Genomic DNA, 20219 nt, shown 5'->3' on the forward strand with positions numbered 1-20219 from the left:
GTAGAAAACAATCTACTACTGCTGTTTGATGTTTAATATTAACTAACTTACGTACTGACTTAATCATCTCTGTGTTTATGAACACCACCCATGCGTCACCACACATGTGCTGGGACAGAGGGCAATGGCACTGCACTGCTGATTGCCATTTATTTCCTTGTACCTACCTTCTGTATTGCATTTGACTACACAAATACGAGATAGACAGTGACAAATGGCATACAGCAAATACAGAGGAGTACTGCCAGGAAGTTTTGTTCTGTCCCAACCTATAAATTGCACTGGTTGTTTTATAATACTGGGTACACGTTTCAAACAACAAAGTGCAGGGCACACTGGTTGGAGAATGTAACTGTATCAAGTGGAAATAAAACAATATACATCTTTATCTTCCTTTTAAGCTGTCAGCTACACAAAGCTAACAATACAATGTTATGAAATCTTTAAGTAAAAATAGACTTATTTCAATGTATGTTGTACTGAAAGGAACAGATATAAGAAATAATCTGTATATAAGTAATCATAATCAAATAAAAGCATTCATAACACAACTTGTGTAACTAACTTAACCAAACCTGCAGCAGCAGCACTCTCCACAGTTCACAGGCATTAATTAGGGAAGTGCAATCTTCAAAGACTAACAAATTAAATTCACAGTGCTAACAAGCTAACAGGCTAACAAGCGAAAGTTAACGCGGTAACAAGCTAACGTTAACGCGCTAACAGGCTAACAAGCGAAAGTTAACGCGGTAACAATACCACGTTAACAGGCTAACAAGCTAACTTTAACGCGTTAACAGGCTAACATTACCACGTTAACAGGCTAACATTACCACGTTAACAGGCTAACAAGCTAACTTTAACACGTTAACAGGCTAACATTACCACGTTAACAGGCTAACAGGCTAACATTACCACGTTAACAGGCTAACAAGCTAACATTACCACGTTAACAGGCTAACAAGCTAACTTTAACGCGTTAACAGGCTGCATCTCAGTATCTTCGGAAAGTATGGAAGACATACAGTACAACACGTAAATATGAATATATTATTTTTTATATTATATTTTATTGATATACTTTTTATTGTATATCATTACATTGTCAAAGTATCATTGACAACAACAACAGCTATATATCGGTGTAGCAGTTGTAGGGTTGCTTTGACTCAGATTGTAGAGAAGTAGAATTTAGTTTGACCATAATACACCAAATAGTACCTCTTGTTGTACTGATGTGCTATAAATCAGCATATCCGGCTGTCTGTGTCCTTAGATTATCTGCATGCGTGATTAAATATGACTAATAATGGTTAGCTCTTTCATTTAATATGGCGTACTTTGACAGTCATCTCAGTGTGTTGAAATGCGAATGAGTGAAATGATGACAAGAAATGATAACAAGTTAAATAGCATTATGTCAATATGAAGTACATGCTGAACAGTCTATCCTCTAAGAAAAACTGTGTGAGGGGAATTTGGCGAATCGACTTCCCTCCCTGAACCAACATGCTGCACGCAGCCATGGTGAAATCTTCAGTTTTCCACCTGTGGGAGTGGAGCTAACCCATGTTTGCCTTTGGAGGGAGTAGTTATTTCAAACATGCAAAAATAACTTCATGTTGTTTCCAAGAACCCCGCATTACATAAACAATGGGTTCATGGGTTTACACTATATTTGCTGTAGATTTATCTATATTACATTTGTAGTAATAAAAGAATAGCACGACCTGAAGCTGTGGTGAGGATTTGTTCTGCAGACCCAGCAGAGGGAGCCTAAGATGCGTATGACTGGAATTCTGTGTTCATAACTGGAATATCTCTCACTATATTAGTATATTTTACATTTTGTTTTGCATTTCTATGGTCTTCATTGAGTTTCTCTGTAATATAATATGCCTACAAATAAATGTGCCTTGCCTGTACAGGTTCTAATTAATTGTATTATTTCATATAATTTGTTGTCTTGTGATGATCTTTTCATTTTAGTTTCCTTTATTAGTTGTCCCAGTCATGGTTCTCTTTTTCAAAACTATTTTTGATATGCCAAAAAAAATGAAACTCATCTAGAATAATGTGAAAACAAATCTACCTTGCTGAAGTGGGGCTCAGTTCTTCCCCTTAGTATTAAGGAGTACAAATTGATAATTTACTAAAACAAAAAAATGAAACTAAAAATTTCTATTTAAAAACACAGGTTTTTATAAATAGCCTAGGTATACTTTAGTTCATGGCTCATATCCCTAAGCACTCACTTCAAACTTTATTTCCTCACCTAGAATGAAGAGCCTAAAATATTACAAATATAGTTGAAATACTAAAATTTAAAACCTAATTAAGAAGGAACATACTAAAATCAAACAACAAACAAAGGTTGAGCTCAGGCGTTGCCTCACAGTTGTGGTCAGGAGGGAAAGCCCCAGGTGAGATTTCTACCCATCTTTATATACTCCACCCATCTGGTTCCTAATGGATATCCTGTTACCTTCCCCTGTAATGTAATAAGATAGAATTAACTAACCCACTGGATTTATAAAACTTTACTTTAAAAACAAATGACTGAACACTGATAACACCAGACATTTAACCTAGAAAACTTTTCAATTTACTATTCAGTGGTGAGTCATGCATCACAAACACTGTTCTGATACATGGACCTCAAAGTTTCCAACAAATGTAATTTTTGACAGGGAGGTTTTTGGCTTGAATATTTCCATAAATAAAAATAAAGTTAAAAAATCAACATTATTATTAACTTCCAATCTTTTAAAAACATTTGGGGAATTACCACTATGCTTTGATGATAAGGCAATGAATCAAACATCAACTTTAAGGTCAGCTATCAGCTGTTTCACGTTACACCATCACTGGTTCTGTTTTTCTATTCTCAGCTAATACGAACATCTAGGTCACTGTCAGATCCTCTGGCAGAGGTCTTATTAGTCGTTTGATTATTTGACAGGTTGTTCCCACCAAATCCTACTGTATACACATACCCAGGGATAGCTGGATTAGAGTGCGCATGTAATTTAAGACGGTAACTCACCCCTTTCCATTTCAGTGCCTTGGACAGTGTCCTCATGTTGACATATACCGAACATATGGATCTTTAGTTAAGAACAACCCAGCAGAGTCACTGGTCTAGCCTGGTCTCACTTTCTACCTATACAGTAGTCACTCATACTCCACCATAGAGGGCATTTAAGGTGACAACCAGAACCCCAGAGTCAGTGATTTAATACCCTATTCCTCCTGGCTGTGTGTTTTAGGTGAGAAAACACTAAAATTACATAGTAGCACTGACATGTACTGTCCAGCAGCTGTCCCATAAAAATTTCCCAATTGGAATCAATAAAGTATGTTGTAATTGTTCATAAGAATCATTATGATCAGACATTTTTATAATAATAGATATTGTATAATATCAAACAGCAAAATGATACACAGTCCAATACAAGTTGGAGTGGCAGAAACAAGACAATTTTAGAAAAGATCCAAAAAGTGTCATCTTTTGCATTGCTTTATTTGATTAACTGATAAATACTTTCTCTACAATGACAATTACTTGTATTATTGTATGAGATGTAGTAAATATTAGGACAATATAGGAAAGAATTTGACATCCCACAGCCTTTAGTGTAATTATACTAGTGTGAAGCTTCGTCTCCTACGAGCAGATTGTCCAGCATCCCTGGTGCAGTATGTTTGACCACAGCCACATTCCTCCACATGGATGTATGTGTAGGGAACCACATCTCCATTCAAACAATGTAAGTCAACAGTGCGATTGCTGAAGCGCACCTCCTTGCAGCACGAGCAAAAATGCTGCATAGTAGCTGCTGCTTCAGAATACCTAAAGAAAGCACAGGCAGGATTAACTACTAACTTAAACATTTACATGTACAAGTACACCTAAAGACTTCCAAACTGTATTCACTTTCACTTTCATACTACTATCATACTTTGTGAAAGTGTTGCAGGATCCTTCACAATATGGTATTTCCACCTCCTCGTTGGTCTGACATTCCTTTTGTGTAACTTTTGTTTTCATGGATACTAACTTGCATCCCTTCTCCTTCTCAGTACCTTTTCAAAAGAGACATTTTATTAGTTTGTTTTTATTTGAGTAAGTTTCATCCAAAAATAAAGACAATGTCATACTCACAAATTTTGCAACAACCATTTGCTGCAGTCTGAACTGTATTCTAAGGAGAAAAAATACATTAATACATTATTAGATTTTAACCAGTGTTACCCAGTCAATCCAGATGAATTTACAACACTTACAGGTTGGCAGCTGCTTGGCTCAAATGGCGGACAGACAATGTGTGAATTGATCGTTATTAAAGTTTCACCCTTCTTTAGACAAGTGTAATGTTGACATTTATCCTGAGGTGGTGACCAGACATCTCCTGGCTGGGGATTACAGATATACACAAATATCAAAAACACTGAGGTGATTTAGGCCATTAAACATTAACATGTACAATCACAGCCAACTTACCACCAAGACTTGCTTGGTACCATTAAGATTGAGGACACAGTATGTCTGTACACACTTCCCACAGCATTCACCTGAATCACTTTCCACATATTTATATCCCTGGAAGAAAGGAAGAAGTTAAGTTGTCAATCCAGTTTACCAGTACAGACTGTGGAAATCAAGTTTAACTGTGTTATTATCTTACCACGTCACAATTTTCTTCACACTGCTGAAACTCACAAATTACTTTGAATAGACCAGATTTGGGGTCCACCTCATTGGAACAAGTACAATCCTGGCACATATTAGCAGGAACTGAAGATCCAGGCTACAAAAAAAAGAGGATGCTCTGTGTTTTTAGCCAAGCAGAACATGAGGTTCCTCTAAAATCAGGACAAAATTCAAGTAAAATTCCTTATTTACCTCATATTCAGTGTCTTTGTGAACACAAACTCTTTTAGGCTCTAGAAAAGAGTAAGACAATAAAATTATGTAAATGTTTCACTGCTGTTGTTTTTTTATTATTATTAAATCAAACTATGAATTAATGAGCTCACCACATGTACGTTCTGGACAGCATTTTCCATCAGGGACACTGACAACCGGCAAGTATCCAGCTTGACATTTCAGGTCGATAACTGGGCAAGTGCTGATGCGACATTCTGTACAGATCATAAAACAGTGATTGTAACGAGTTAAGTCCATCTTCAATAATTATTATCAATGTGTAACATTCTGAAAACTCCTTAAGGTGAATAAGCATTGATACAACATGACTTACCGCAAACATAGTTGGAACAACAGGGGTCTGATGGATTGGTTTGGTTGACGAGGACAAACCCTGGATTAGAGCAGGTTACTATAGGTGGTGCTGGGCACTCCTTAGGCTGGCAAGTCACAGTCTTGGTGGATTCTTCACAGATGCAACTTTGGCATTTGTACTCAAACCTTTCATTGAACTAAAAGAATACACAACAGTGGTGATCTAATAGTCTCTTGCATATAAACAGTACAAGTTAAGAGTTTTTACTAAGCACAATGAGAAGCTCACCTCACGAGGAATTCCCTCAGGATCAAGACATCCTGTTGGAAAATAAGATTTCTTGATGAGTAGACATCATTTATACAGTATATTCAGCTTAAATTTATATGCCACACTTACCACACTTGTCAACACATATGCCAGATTCTTTATTGAAAAGTTTCATTCCATCAGGACAAAAGCAGCCTTCAGTAGTGAAGTTCAATGTCGGTTCATTAGGTCTGTAATATAATTGAGAAGGAACAGAGAGTTTAAAATAGTTCTTTTAGATCTCTAAAATACACTAAATTTAAATCACTGCATTTTAATTTCCCTATTACTACTGTGTTGTTAATAATATAACATTGATTACCCATTATGATCTGTTTTAGCAAAGCTTAATGTGTACAACAAACTATAAGATCATTACATTCCTTTTGTGCTTAAACTTACTTGTCTTCACAAGTTGGCTGATCTGCAGGGCCACATGGCTTGTAAACTTTGTTTGATGGACAGTCAGTTGCTGTTAATGACAAAAATCTCAATTGGTTCCTTTTTTATTAAATACTGTCTACATACTGCCAATAACAAAATGCACAACAGTCTGTTTAGTGTGTGCCAATGTGCAAAAAACGTAAATTAGTTTAGTCTAATATGAGTCATCTGATTGAAAACTTTAAGTAACATAATGATCAACTGCTTACTACACAGTTTGGTGTGGTTCCTCCAGTGAACACAAACCCCAGCCTGAGCACAGGCAGCAGCATATGTCTGCAAACTTGTGCACTCCACTGTTGGGTTAGAAACATGGCAGCTATCAAAAACACAACCTCTATAGAAATTGTCTGGGGAGACAAAGGGGTGGCACGCTTCGAAAAGACTGTGAAAGTAAAAAACAAACAAGGAAGCAAAAGCTGTTAGGATTTACCTCCAATATGTAAATGTCATAGGAATGGCTCTCATACAGATAACAACATAGTAGAGAATGCTTACCTGCTCTTAAGAAGGTCACATATGGAGTTTGGTTTGCATGGAGCAAAGGTTGGTGGAGGTTCAGGTGTTTGGGTGGGTGGTACAGGTGGTATCTGGCAGTGGGGTTGGATAATGTCTTTTGTAAGCCAGTAGTCAGCCATCACTGCACAACTTTCTACCAGCTGGCCTCCAGGTAACATACAGTCATCAGCCTGGTTGTTATTACATGTTCCTGACAGCAGAGTCACAAAATGGTTCTGGTTACATTCTAATTTTAAATTATTAATTTAGCAAAGAGGCCAGTGGAGTGAGAAAGATGTTCTTACCACAATGGCCTTGTGTGTTTCCACCAAAGTATTCAAATGGCAGGGTAACGCTGAAGCCAGTTATTCCAAATGTAATTATTGTTTTTAACTGGAGGATCTCCAAAACCAAGTTAATGCCAGTACTCAAGATCTTAATATTAAAATCTGAATAAGGTAGTTTCAGACTTTCTCCATTTTTCAGTGCCTACAAGAAAAGAATTAATGAGCTGTATAAAAAAGTATAATATGACAAAGATGATATCATATTATTTCTTCACAGCTTCATGTGTTGTATTACCTCCAACTGCGCAGTTCCAAGAAGATTATGATTTATGAGTTTCACAACTTCCTGTTTGTATGATATAATTATGGATCGTGGACAGGACACATCTTCAATGGGATCACAGTAGACATTGTCAATATAAATCTTTAAATTATGTTTTAGTGACTTTTCCTCCATCAAAACGTAAGTACAATTTCCTTGATAACTGTAATAGAAACCATCAAATGTGATGTAATGAGGATCTCCCCAGCCTTCACATACACCTGATAGGAAACAAAAAGCAAAGGTCAAACTCTAACTAACATATAAGACAATGAACATGTTATATATCCTTTAGATCACAGAATGGCTTACAGTCACAAGCATAATGTTGGCAGCAGTGGTACTCATCATACACAAGAACTGGTTTTTTTCCGTTGGTACAAGTGATGTTCTCAAGGGGTGGACATTCATATGGGATTATTTCAATTGTAAAGTTTTCAAGGCACCTGGCCATGGTGCAGTTACATATTTCGAAGGTCTCATTTTGCTAATGTAAAGAGAAAGAATGGTATTTTGAAAAAAAAATTAAAAATGTAAAAAGAAATTCTTTGGCAGTATTATGAAAATAATAAGAATAAAAATAACACACATATATATATATATATATATATATATAGTTTTTTGTTGGATTCTTACTGATACATTCCAGTGAGGGCATCCAGGTCCAGCAGGGATGGTGGTAGGAGTTTGTTTAGTTGTGGTTGGAGTTGAAGTTGTAGTGGGAGTTGGCTTGGTTGTAGATTGTGTAGTTGTGGTTGGACTGGTAGTTGTAGTGGGAGTTGGCGTGGTTGTGGATTGTGTAGTTGTGGTTGTGGTAGGTGTTGTTGTGGTTGTAGTAGGTGTTGTTGTGGATTGTGTAGTTGTGGTGGTAGGTTCAGTTGTCGTGGTGGTAGGTTCAGTTGTCGTGGTGGTAGGTTCAGTTGTTGTGGTTGTAGATTGTGTAGTTGTGGTTGTAGTAGGTGTTGTTGTGGATTGTGTAGTTGTGGTGGTAGGTTCAGTTGTCGTGGTTGTAGATTGTGTAGTTGTGGTTGTAGTAGGTGTTGTTGTGGATTGTGTAGTTGTGGTGGTAGGTTCAGTTGTCGTGGTGGTAGGTTCAGTTGTCGTGGCTGTAGATTGTGTAGTTGTGGTTGTAGTAGGTGTTGGTGTGGTTGGCGTAGTTGTGGTGGTAGGTTCAGTTGTCGTGGTGGTAGATTCAGTTGTTGTGGTTGTAGATTGTGTAGTTGTGGTTGTAGTAGGTGTTGGTGTGGATGGCGTAGTTGTGGTGGTAGGTTCAGTTGTCGTGGTTGTAGATTGTGTAGTTGTGGTTGTAGTAGGTGTTGGTGTGGATGGCGTAGTTGTGGTGGTAGGTTCAGTTGTCGTGGTGGTAGATTCAGTTGTTGTGGTTGTAGATTGTGTAGTTGTGGTTGTAGTAGGTGTTGGTGTGGATGGCGTAGTTGTGGTGGTAGGTTCAGTTGTCGTGGTGGTAGATTCAGTTGTTGTGGTTGTAGATTGTGTAGTTGTGGTTGTAGTAGGTGTTGGTGTGGATGGCGTAGTTGTGGTGGTAGGTTCAGTTGTCGTGGTGGTAGGTTCAGTTGTTGTGGTTGTAGATTGTGTAGTTGTGGTTGTAGTAGGTGTTGTTGTGGATTGTGTAGTTGTGGTGGTAGGTTCAGTTGTCGTGGTGGTAGATTCAGTTGTTGTGGTTGTAGATTGTGTAGTTGTGGTTGTAGTAGGTGTTGGTGTGGATGGCGTAGTTGTGGTGGTAGGTTCAGTTGTTGTGGTTGTAGATTCAGTTGTTGTGGTTGTAGATTGTGTAGTTGTGGTTGTAGTAGGTGTTGGTGTGGATGGCGTAGTTGTGGTGGTAGGTTCAGTTGTCGTGGTGGTAGATTCAGTTGTTGTGGTTGTAGATTGTGTAGTTGTGGTTGTAGTAGGTGTTGTTGTGGATTGCGTAGTTGTGGTGGTAGGTTCAGTTGTCGTGGTGGTAGATTCAGTGGTTGTGGTTGTAGATTGTGTAGTTGTGGTTGTAGTAGGTGTTGGTGTGGATGCGTAGTTGTGGTGGTAGGTTCAGTTGTCGTGGTGGGTAGATTCAGTTGTTGTGGTTGTAGATTGTGTAGTTGTGGTTGTAGTAGGTGTTGGTGTGGATGGCGTAGTTGTGGTGGTAGGTTCAGTTGTCGTGGTGGTAGGTTCAGTTGTTGTGGTTGTAGATTGTGTAGTTGTGGTTGTAGTAGGTGTTGTTGTGGATTGTGTAGTTGTGGTGGTAGGTTCAGTTGTCGTGGTGGTAGGTTCAGTTGTCGTGGTGGTAGGTTCAGTTGTTGTGGTTGTAGATTGTGTAGTTGTGGTTGTAGTAGGTGTTGGTGTGGATGGCGTAGTTGTGGTGGTAGGTTCAGTTGTCGTGGTGGTAGATTCAGTTGTTGTGGTTGTAGATTGTGTAGTTGTGGTTGTAGTAGGTGTTGTTTGGGTTGTGTTTGTGGTGGAGGTTCAGTTGTCGTGGTGGTAGGTTCAGTTGTCGTGGTTGGAAGATTTGTTAGTCGTGGTTGTCGTCGGTGTGTTTGGATTGTGTAGTTGTGGTGGTAGGTTCAGTTGTTGTGGTTGTAGTAGGTGTTGTTGTGGATTGTGTAGTTGTGGTGGTTGGTCAGTGCGTGGTGGTAGGTTCATGTCGTGGCTGGAGGTCAGTTGTCGTGGTTGTAGTAGGTGTTGTTGTGGATTGTGTAGTTGTGGTTGTAGTAGGTGTTGTTGTGGATGTGTTAGTTGTAGTTGTGTGGTAGGTTCAGTGGTCGTGGTTGTATGTGTGTAGTTGTGGTTGTAGTAGGTGTTGTTGTGGATGTAGTCTGTTGTGGTGGTAGGTTCAGTTGTCGTGGTTGTAGATTGTGTAGTTGTGGGTTGTAGTAGGTGTTGTTGTGGATTGTGTAGTTGTGGTGGTAGGTTCCGTTGTCGTGGTTGTAGATTGTGTAGTTGTGGTTGTAGTAGGTGTTGTTGTGGATTGTGTAGTTGTGGTGGTAGGTTCGGTTGTCGTGGTGGTAGGTTCGGTTGTCGTGGTTGTAGATTGTGTAGTTGTGGTTGTAGTAGGTGTTGTTGTGGATTGTGTTGTTGTGGTGGTAGGTTCTGTTGTCGTGGTGGTAGGTTCGGTTGTCGTGGTTGTAGATTGTGTAGTTGTGGTTGTAGTAGGTGTTGTTGTGGATTGTGTAGTTGTGGTGGTAGGTTCAGTTGTCGTGGTGGTAGGTTCAGTTGTTGTGGTTGTAGATTGTGTAGTCGTGGTTGTAGTAGGTGTTGTTGTGGATTGTGTAGTTTGAGTTGTGGTACTTGTGTATCCGCAGTCCTCACAACATACTCTGATCTTATAGTCGAAGCACTTATACGGACGTGCTACCTGGTCCTCTTTTCTACATATTAAACCATATCCCACATCACAACTAACAACTTGACCAGTTTGACTCACAAAGTCACTAAGGTCCATATCAGGGCTTTGTATTGCTTTGCAGTCAATTTCTGTGATATTGGTGCATATTTCCATACCATTATTTATGATGTTTTCATATGTTTCCAAGTCAATTCCATCATATGGATCATCTACATCATACCAGTCAGACCATTCACATGGTTTACATGGTGTTGCTGGTCTCGGAGTTGTAGTTGTAGTTGCAGTTGATGTGGTTGTAGATTGTGTAGTTGTGGTTGTAGTAGGTGTTGTTGTGGATTGTGTAGTTGTGGTGGTAGGTTCAGTTGTCGTGGTTGTAGATTGTGTAGTTGTGGTTGTAGTAGGTGTTGTTGTGGATTGTGTAGTTGTCGGTGGTAGGTTCAGTTGTCGTGGTTGTAGATTGTGTAGTTGTGGTTGTAGTAGGTGTTGTTGTGGATTGTGTAGTTGTGGTGGTAGGTTCAGTTGTTGTGGTTGTAGATTGTGTAGTTGTGGTTGTAGTAGGTGTTGTTGTGGTGGTAGGTTCAGTGGTCGTGGTTGTAGATTGTGTAGTTGTGGTTGTAGTAGGTGTTGTTGTGGATTGTGTAGTTGTGGTGGTAGGTTCAGTTGTCGTGGTGGTAGGTTCGGTTGTCGTGGTTGTAGATTGTGTAGTTGTGGTTGTAGTAGGTGTTGTTGTGGATTGCGTAGTTGTGGTGGTAGGTTCAGTGGTCGTGGTGGTAGGTTCAGTTGTTGTGGTTGTAGATTGTGTAGTCGTGGTTGTAGTAGGTGTTGTTGTGGATTGTGTGGTTGTGGTTGTAGTAGGTGTTGTTGTGGATTGTGTAGTTGTGGTGGTAGGTTCAGTTGTCGTGGTTGTAGATTGTGTAGTTGTGGTTGTAGTAGGTGTTGTTGTGGATTGTGTAGTTGTGGTTGTAGTAGGTGTTGTTGTGGATTGTGTAGTTGTGGTGGTAGGTTCAGTTGTTGTGGTTGTAGATTGTGTAGTTGTGGTTGTAGTAGGTGTTGTTGTGGTGGTAGGTTCAGTTGTCGTGGTTGTAGATTGTGTAGTTGTGGTTGTAGTAGGTGTTGTTGTGGATTGTGTAGTTGTGGTGGTAGGTTCAGTTGTCGTGGTGGTAGGTTCGGTTGTCGTGGTTGTAGATTGTGTAGTTGTGGTTGTAGTAGGTGTTGTTGTGGATTGCGTAGTTGTGGTGGTAGGTTCAGTTGTCGTGGTGGTAGGTTCAGTTGTTGTGGTTGTAGATTGTGTAGTCGTGGTTGTAGTAGGTGTTGTTGTGGATTGTGTGGTTGTGGTTGTAGTAGGAGTTGTTGTGGATTGTGTAGTTGTGGTGGTAGGTTCAGTTGTCGTGGTTGTAGATTGTGTAGTTGTGGTTGTAGTAGGTGTTGTTGTGGATTGTGTAGTTGTGGTTGTAGTAGGTGTTGTTGTGGATTGTGTAGTTGTGGTGGTAGGTTCAGTTGTCGTGGTTGTAGATTGTGTAGTTGTGGTTGTAGTTGTAGTAGGAGTTAGTTCACAGTCTTTCACACATATGTGTTTGTCCTCATCATAATATGGCTTATCAGGAGGACATACAGGGTAACAGCCTGTAAAGGTCACATGATAAAACACAAAGCTTTATTCATTTGTTTTTAAAAAACACTGGTGCTGGTCAGATTATCATTCATTTCCTTTTCTAATCTACTAACTAAAAGTAAAGTAACAAATAAATATATAATGAGACATTTTAACTTAACTTAACCTCTTACCCTCTTACCTTCAAGACTGGGTAAATGGTTGGAACAGACTGGATTATTACAAGTCTTGTAGCAAGTTTCACAAGGACGATAGTGCCAGAGGCAATTATTATGGTGGTTGTAGTAATCACAAAAGACAGCTAGGAAAAAGATACAAATATGTCATATAGTTAAATAAAGGAAATGATTAAATAAAGTGACATTCAGTGAAAGAGAAGTTGAACCTAAAGTCCACCTGAGACGTTCATCCATCATTGTATTTAGTTTTAGCAAAATTTGCTGAGTTAAACCTAATTCCAGTAGATATATGTAGATCGCAAATATCCTGACAAATCTAATATAAACACTGATCTAAAAACAAGATCTTTTACGAGAGAAAAGGCTAATACGTATCATTATAATAGCATGAGACTAAAATAGCTTTTTACTTACGACAGATTTCTGGACTTCTCCACGCAACACAGACGCCAACCTCATTACAAGCTTGAGCATAAGCTGCGACTGCTGTGCAGAAACACTCACAGTCTCCACCAGCGTCACAGGCACAAGAATCTCTCATGCAGTTATAATGAAATGGACGAGGGTCAACCTGTTCAATAATTTTCATTTTACAAATTACAAACACTTAATAACAATAAATTAGTAGTAGTAGTAGTAAATTAGAAACAAATGTGCTGTTACCTTATTGTGGCATTGTTTAAATACATTCCCAGTTATAATGCTGCACATCATTTTTGCCCAGTGATGTCGATGTGGTCTGACTACACAAGGGTTAACATTCGCTTCCACATCTGGGCAGTTGCTGGATACTTTCCAGCTGTTGGCAAATTCTAGCAGACTGCTCACTGCCAGCTGACCCTGGGTGGTAAAGTCATTCTTGCCATCTCCATCGAAATCTCCACACAGGCCACATACCTCTCCCTGAACATACAAAAGGATTGAATTACTTTTTAATGTGGAGACAATGTTTTGTTTGAATAGTTTTTGGCATTACAAGGATTGAGCATTTTCCAAGCACTACCATACTTGTGTATTACTGCATACTATATACTGTACATCAATATCATTGTTGTCCCAAAGGCCTATGTGATTTACAAAGACAGCAGATCTCTCATAGCCGAGATCTCGTATCGTTACAAAAACAATTACCGACTCACACTATATTGTGGTTTCAGGAGGAGGCGAACAGTTGTTTTGCGATCCCACATCACCACAAGACCAATGTCAGATTCCACCACCAGATACAAGCCAATAGTCCTTATTCTGTATGAAATCTCAGTGCCATTTCCCAGGTCCTCCTCTTCATATTTACCCTTTGACAATTTGATTTCTGTTCTCTGTAATGTTAAGGAGATTTCTGTTGCTTTCAATGTAATCGAAAACTGCACGATGACATGTTAGTTAGTTTGTATTCAATATTTTAGGCCAGAATAAAGAAGATGTTACCCCCAGTTGGATTCGGACAATTTTGGAGCACGTAGTTCCTGTAGTTCCACATGGTACGTTTTCGGTGATAACTCCAAAGTTGTTCTGTACTGTTTTATTGCCACATTTGTTCTGAAAAAAGAAATATTTATTATGGACAAATGAACATCAATCTTTACTAGCCTAATAAAAAAACAAGATCACTGTGATCAGGCTCAGCATTCTATTTATTACTGCCAGCGAAGTAAATGATGGTGACATATTTGTTTTGAGTTATTTGTTTGTGTGTATTTGTATTTTGTAAACTAATGCTAGAATTAGCACATTTGAAATTTCAGAAATGATAAAAAATAAAACATGAAGCTTACCTGTTGGTTGTTTCTAAAACAACTGCTACATTTGCTGTTCACCATTTTGTTTAAGTGTCTGAATTTCTAAATATACTTCTTTTATGGTGCAATAAAAAAGTGTTCATGACATATTAGCTATTTTCTACCTATAATTTTTATAGACGTCAGTGACAAGATTTTGTCTGCAAAGTGAGTATACAATGAGTTACAGTTACACAACTGTTCACTATAAAGACTGGTTAATGAACGCACAGGTTGTGATTTCAGACAGAGCCATGGTCAAAGATAGTGACATGGTTTATTTACCTTGACGGCAACATAGCCACAATGTCCTTGAAAGTTATATTTTCGCTGATCAAATGTACTATAGTGACCACTCCCATGAATAACACATGTTCCAGGACACTTCTTCTCTGTGCACTTCCATTTTCCACTTAAGCAGGTACTAGGTAAATCAGAAATGGTTAAATATAAAACCTGGTTTGCAATATTAAAATGAATTAAAAACTTGGTGAAAATAGTCATAATATTTGTTTATCATGTTATATTATATGTCTTTTAAAACAGGGTCATACCAGGTGTTACACTGGTTTGGAATTTTTGTTCCATGAGCATGTAGATGTCCATTGTGCCAACATGGACATTGATGTTTTTCCACACAGGAACCTTTGCCATCGTCCATTTTGCCCTTGGGACACTGACAACCAGATTCACACTCTGTGGTATCCTGGGTGAGAAAACATAAGCTGTAGTGTTAGGAATTAGTGTTCAAAACTGTCTAGAAACAACTGTAGGGTTAATCTTCAATGTAACATACTGTCCAAAATTAAAAGTTTATCCAGTTATTTTGGATACAGCGGCAAAAACAACGTACACAATCATTGCTATCCAGATTTAAACAGGTTCGTGCACACTGCACTCCAAGTTCTCCTGCGCTGGCTGTGGAGCAGTTGAAGAATACTTTTCCATTGGTGCAGGCTGGAAGAGAAATAGAAATATGCTGTATTTCAGATACATTGCATCAACTAAATGCTTGTGTTGATAGAAAAAGGTGAAAGTAAAAACTTACTTGATTGGCCGGATGTCCAAGAATGACAATTAAGTATTCCATTGGTGCACACGCTGAAAAAAAAACAAAAACATCAAATATAAAAGATACAATAAAAAGAAACAAATTGTTTTCTATGACTCTACTGAATTCTACTATACACTTTACAATTGTGTTATATTTCTTCAGTTTGAAGTCAAATGTTGCTAATTTACTCACCAGTGGTCGTTTTTGATGTTGATGGACTTTCCCGGCTTAATGTACACTTCATTATAAAAGCACGGACATTTCTCCTTGGGGACGCAGATACCGTTTTCGTCTAGGAGGAAACCCTCAGAGCAGGAGCAGCCATCCACAGGCAGGAAGTTAGAGCTGCAGCTTTGCTGCTCTGATGCAAGTGATCTGCAGGTCAACTGGCATCTCTGGTGCTTGTAAGAGAAGATCTGAGACTCTGGGCAGCTCTTTGTGTATTTATCTGTGTAGTATGCAAAACAGTATATGATCTGCTAATTAATGGGGACATCCACCACCAGAAATGTTCATTCTGCTGTACGACAACATTATGAAAGCAGTCTTTACCGCACACATCCTTTCTCCAGCCTGTCAAGAGCACTCCCTTTGATGCACAAGCCCGTGCGTAAGACGAGAGGACAGCGCAGAGGCAGTCCTCACTCTTCTCACAGTTACAGGTAGCATAAATACACCGCTGCCAAAGACAGAAAAGGCTTATAGAGATTGTCAAGTCAGCAATTAATTAAATAGAAGACAAACAAAAAAGTTTTTTCTGTACCTTGTAATACATCTCAGGATCTACCACTGAACGACATTGTGCAAAGTCACTATCTGGACTTAGCAGAAGTGCACACCAGTGTTTAGCATATAACTCTGTGGATGAAGATAATTACTGTTATTTTTTATTTCTACAGCTGTGTCAGATTTCTTAAATAGACAATACTGGCATAAGAGCCAGAAACATGTGTTAGGAAACACTAGACTAACAAAAAAATCAAATGCTGCTTTTTACCATTTTCCACACTGAGAGAACAAGGGTCATCAAGTCTTTCCTCTCTGTCTTGACACATGAAATTTGTTTTCCAGGAGTTAGTGAAAGTTGCTGCTGTTCCCTCCACAATCCCCTGAGGCGTTGTCATGTCATCAGACAGGACCATGTTGTAGTTCCCACATAAACCTGAAGAAAGCAAGGAAATGGAAGGTTTGGTACTGGTACTGTAACAAAACTCACAACTCGGGACAATGACACATCTAATTAAGAAATGAATACATTTATTGGAATAAAGACGATATAAAAAAATTAATATAAATGAATCTATAATTATCTGTTGTGATTTTTAGATTCCTTAATAATAATATAAAACTCACCACGTGTCTTCTCTCTGTAGCTCTGGTCCAGGCTGACATAAACTTGCATGATCGGCACGTGTTGGATCTGAATTTGTAACCCAAAAGTGGTCTGCAGCAGGATATGAAACGATGAGGCGTGGAATATTTGGATATCACCTTTGAATAAAGACACACAAAAACTTCAAACAAGTTAATTTACCCCATTTTAATAAGGTACTGGTATTTAATATCACATCACCACCAATAAAAAATAATATAGGTTTCATTCTGAGCTTTTGTTTGAAATGTTGTTTGACCTACCTGAGTGATATGGCAAACTGATGGTCTGCATATTCTGCTTTACTGTGCCATCTGGAGTGAAGGTTAATACCTGAATAAAAACAGAATTGATGATTTTGTCATAGCAAATTGCAAATTAATTGACTATCATCTTCTTAACAGACACAGTTTGAACTCACATTTCTGTCATTGTTCAGCAGGATTTTAAGGCTCTTAAGACAAGTGTCAAACTCCTGATTTGCACATGGCACCAATTGGACCAGCAAGGTAAACTTTGGACTTGCATCATCCTGTAAAATACATTAGGAGCACAGTTAAATAAATACATGCTATTTGGCAGTTGGTTACATTTCTCCTGCCATTTAATTGTACTAGGCTCATTTACCTTGTTTTCCACCTTGGCCAGAGTGTAATAACAGCCTCCGTGGAAGGTGTAGGTTTGCCCGTCAAAGGTAGTCACATGTGAACCCTCTTCAACTGCGCATGTAGAAGGTGTTTGAAGGTTCTTACACGCCCATCTACCCTCAAAACATGTACTGAAACAACAAAAATAATGATTTGTTTCATTATAATTTATGAACACGCTAATTAATACTTTGTGTTTAAATTATAAAACATTGGACGTACCATTCAACTTGGTCCTGTCGGTAAACCTCACTAGAGTTATAGACTTTGTCGTACTTGCACTGACATTCAGATTGAGCAATGCAGCCCCTCATGGAAATATCATCAAACACAGTTCCTGTAAACAGGCACATGTTAGAGTAATTGTAAGTGAAACAGGAAACCATGTCTAATGCAGTACGAAACAATAATACACATGTAATAACCACTAACCTGGAGGACAAAAGCAGCCATCCATTTTGTGTTCCTCACACAGGGAACTTGTGTCGAGATGTGTGCAAGTATCCATGCATGGGGAGCCACTTTCTTCATAAACCATATTGTATGGGCACTGTTTTTCTGTGTCAATACAGCAGAATTAACATAATCAAAATGGCTGTTTCCTATTTCATTTACAGGTTTGCAGACTGTTTGCTGGCACTTATACAGTTTAATTCCCATCAAAAAACATACAATCCACATGTAAAACTTCTCCAGTTGACAAAGAATTAAGTATCTATAATAAAGTGTCCATAGAACTTACAAATTGTTGATTTTCACAGAGCTGATTTCAGTGCTAAAAAGATGACGACAAACCAGAAAAGAGAGGACAAAACATTACCACAGAACTGAGGGGTCCTCCAGTTGGGTGGCTGTCCTCCTGCATGGGAACACTGTCGGGAAAACTCAGTCAGCGTGCTGCAGATGCACACGTCCTTTGTACTGTTGGTGCAGGTACACATGTCCTGCACACAGGCCTGGATGTATGGTTCAGCGTTAAGCAGTTCTCTGCAGGAACCCCAGGTCGCTGAACTCAGTAGCTGCTCACACTTGGTTTGCTGAATGGGAAAAAAGGTAACGTTACTCCACTGAAAATGCTTCACATTACACAACATGCTAAAACCAGACGAATAATAAACTCACAAACTCCTTGCATGAATCCAGCACATTCTCAGTCTCCTCCTCTTCATATGGGTCCTCACAATTATCGTTTGGTAGATGAACTTTGTGTATGTTGCCAAATTCATTTGGGCTCATTTTGCGACCTGCATATAATTACATTCACACTGTCTCATGTAAAAGATACAGAGAAAAGAAATGAATACAAAAAGTAAATCATTAATCACTATACCATTATTGATGAACTCATCATAGAGTGGAACACCATTGAAGTCTCCACAAAGTCCACAAGTGCGATTCACATAGTCCTGATCCAGTTCCACCTATAACACAGCAAAAGAATATATTAAACCATTTTAATAAGATTAAGGTGCTATGAATATGCTCAAAGAGAAATAAAACACTAGTGAGTTATACTATGTTTCTGAGTGGTGCATCCCACAACAAGAACTCTAATGTTCTTAATTTGACAAAAAATGCTTTAAGTTTTTACCATCACTGCATCGTCACCGTTCCACATGACAGTGATGCCGACTTTGGATTGGAGCTTTATGTAGACTGCATTTTTTTCCACCTGGACTCCTGCGTTGTAATATGGAGTTTTGACACTGTGAAAAAGGGAACATAAACGTATATTAAACATTGATCACAAACATCACAAAAGATACATTTATTTGTTGTCAAGGGCTAAAAGACTTTTACTTACGGCACTTCATTCAGAGTGACCTGGCTCTTGGTGAGGTGGAATGAAAGGTCATTGATGGTGACAGCCACATAACTAACTGTAGGGTTTCCACCATTCTCTTCCCTCTTCACATGCACAGAGAACTCCCTGTAGGTTTCATGGCAGTCGGAGACCAGGTTGTATTCGCACAGCCCAGGGAACTGGTACACATCACCATCAAAAGTCTTGTAGTGCTCTCTGCCCCATGTGCTGCAGATGCTACTGACATGGTTGCGAACTAGGAAAAATAAAAGTTACATAACTGACTGTTTAACACATTCACACATTGTACCATGTGTATAAATTGAAGCAAAATAATGTATATAGAAAATCCTGCAAAGCTTTCAACAAAATCCAAAAGTCTCACCCAGTTTAGCTTGCACATCGATGACCCCTGCAGCAGAGAAAGCAAGGACACACAACCACATGCACGTCCACCTCATCGTTGCCACCGTGGGCTTGCAGTCCCCAAAGCGAGTAATAGTCAGACTGTACTCAATAGCCTTTTATATCAGGATAGCGCCTTTTTTTGCTCACACCCTCCTTCTGAGTTGGAATTGAAGTTTTATTACCAAGACATAGCAAACATGTGCTGAATGGATGCATGACGCTTTTCAGTCCCATATAATGACTCCTTCATCTTCCTTATCTCTTGATTGAACAAATATGTTTGGTCTTTAAGTAAGAATTTCTATTCCTAGAGGAATGGGCACCAATAAAAAACTGTTCTCTGGTGTTTTCTCTTTGAATTATTCATTACAACAAACCATGCGTTGGGAATAAGAATACGAAGGTAAACCTTTAGTCTAGTGATGAAGACTTATAAGTGAGGATTTAATGATATGACAGTTGTGTGTTACAATTAAACAGGAGATAAAAGCATAGATAATGGCATCAGTCTGAGCATGTGATCATGTCTTAAAATACCTTCAGCTTCATGATACTTCATTGAAGCTGGTGTTTTATTCAATTCTGTGATCTGTCAGAACAGTGTAAAGCTGCAGGTTGTAGATAAATATTAACAGGGAAAATTTTAGGACTCCATACAGGTAGATTTATTCACTAATTGGCTTCATTTGTGCTTCTATACATTACTATTATATTTTACTTTTTGTAGATTCTCCAGTCTACTGTAGCTACTCATTAAAAATGAAATACTTTAAAGAGAAAGAAAATGTGTTTACAGTGAATTACAGGCTTCAGTAATACACACAACATAATCGACAAACCCCAGATTTATGCATCACTTTGTTTACAAAGCTTCTTCTGTCGTGTTTCACAAAAATTGGCTCTAGCATTAACTATATCATACATA

General features: G+C 38.7%; 1 protein-coding gene across 1 annotated transcript; it reads right to left on the reverse strand.

The window, feature by feature from the left end:
* Positions 1–3642: 3642 nt before the first annotated feature.
* LOC113165693 (mucin-2-like) lies at positions 3643–19347 on the reverse strand. The gene is made up of 43 exons (XM_026365388.1): positions 19272–19347; positions 18887–19142; positions 18674–18788; positions 18413–18503; positions 18205–18326; positions 17903–18119; positions 17515–17640; positions 17305–17419; positions 17063–17213; positions 16857–16967; positions 16699–16768; positions 16417–16554; positions 16061–16225; positions 15827–15921; positions 15616–15742; positions 15256–15511; positions 15058–15110; positions 14863–14966; positions 14564–14715; positions 14295–14433; positions 13660–13770; positions 13371–13550; positions 12895–13134; positions 12646–12802; positions 12226–12353; positions 11573–11935; positions 7419–7593; positions 7080–7327; positions 6803–6986; positions 6498–6708; positions 6209–6384; positions 5958–6027; positions 5646–5746; positions 5535–5566; positions 5265–5442; positions 5041–5145; positions 4907–4947; positions 4689–4811; positions 4505–4603; positions 4288–4416; positions 4166–4205; positions 3963–4086; positions 3643–3853 (listed from the first exon to the last, which is right to left on the reverse strand). The coding sequence occupies exons 1-43, from the start codon at positions 19345–19347 to the stop codon at positions 3643–3645; spliced, it is 6105 nt and encodes a 2034-aa protein (XP_026221173.1).
* Between the last annotated feature and the right edge of the window lie 872 nt (positions 19348–20219).

The sequence above is a fragment of the Anabas testudineus genome, chromosome 6 (genome assembly GCF_900324465.2).
Source record: "Anabas testudineus chromosome 6, fAnaTes1.2, whole genome shotgun sequence".
In the NCBI taxonomy this organism is placed as follows: domain Eukaryota; kingdom Metazoa; phylum Chordata; class Actinopteri; order Anabantiformes; family Anabantidae; genus Anabas; species Anabas testudineus.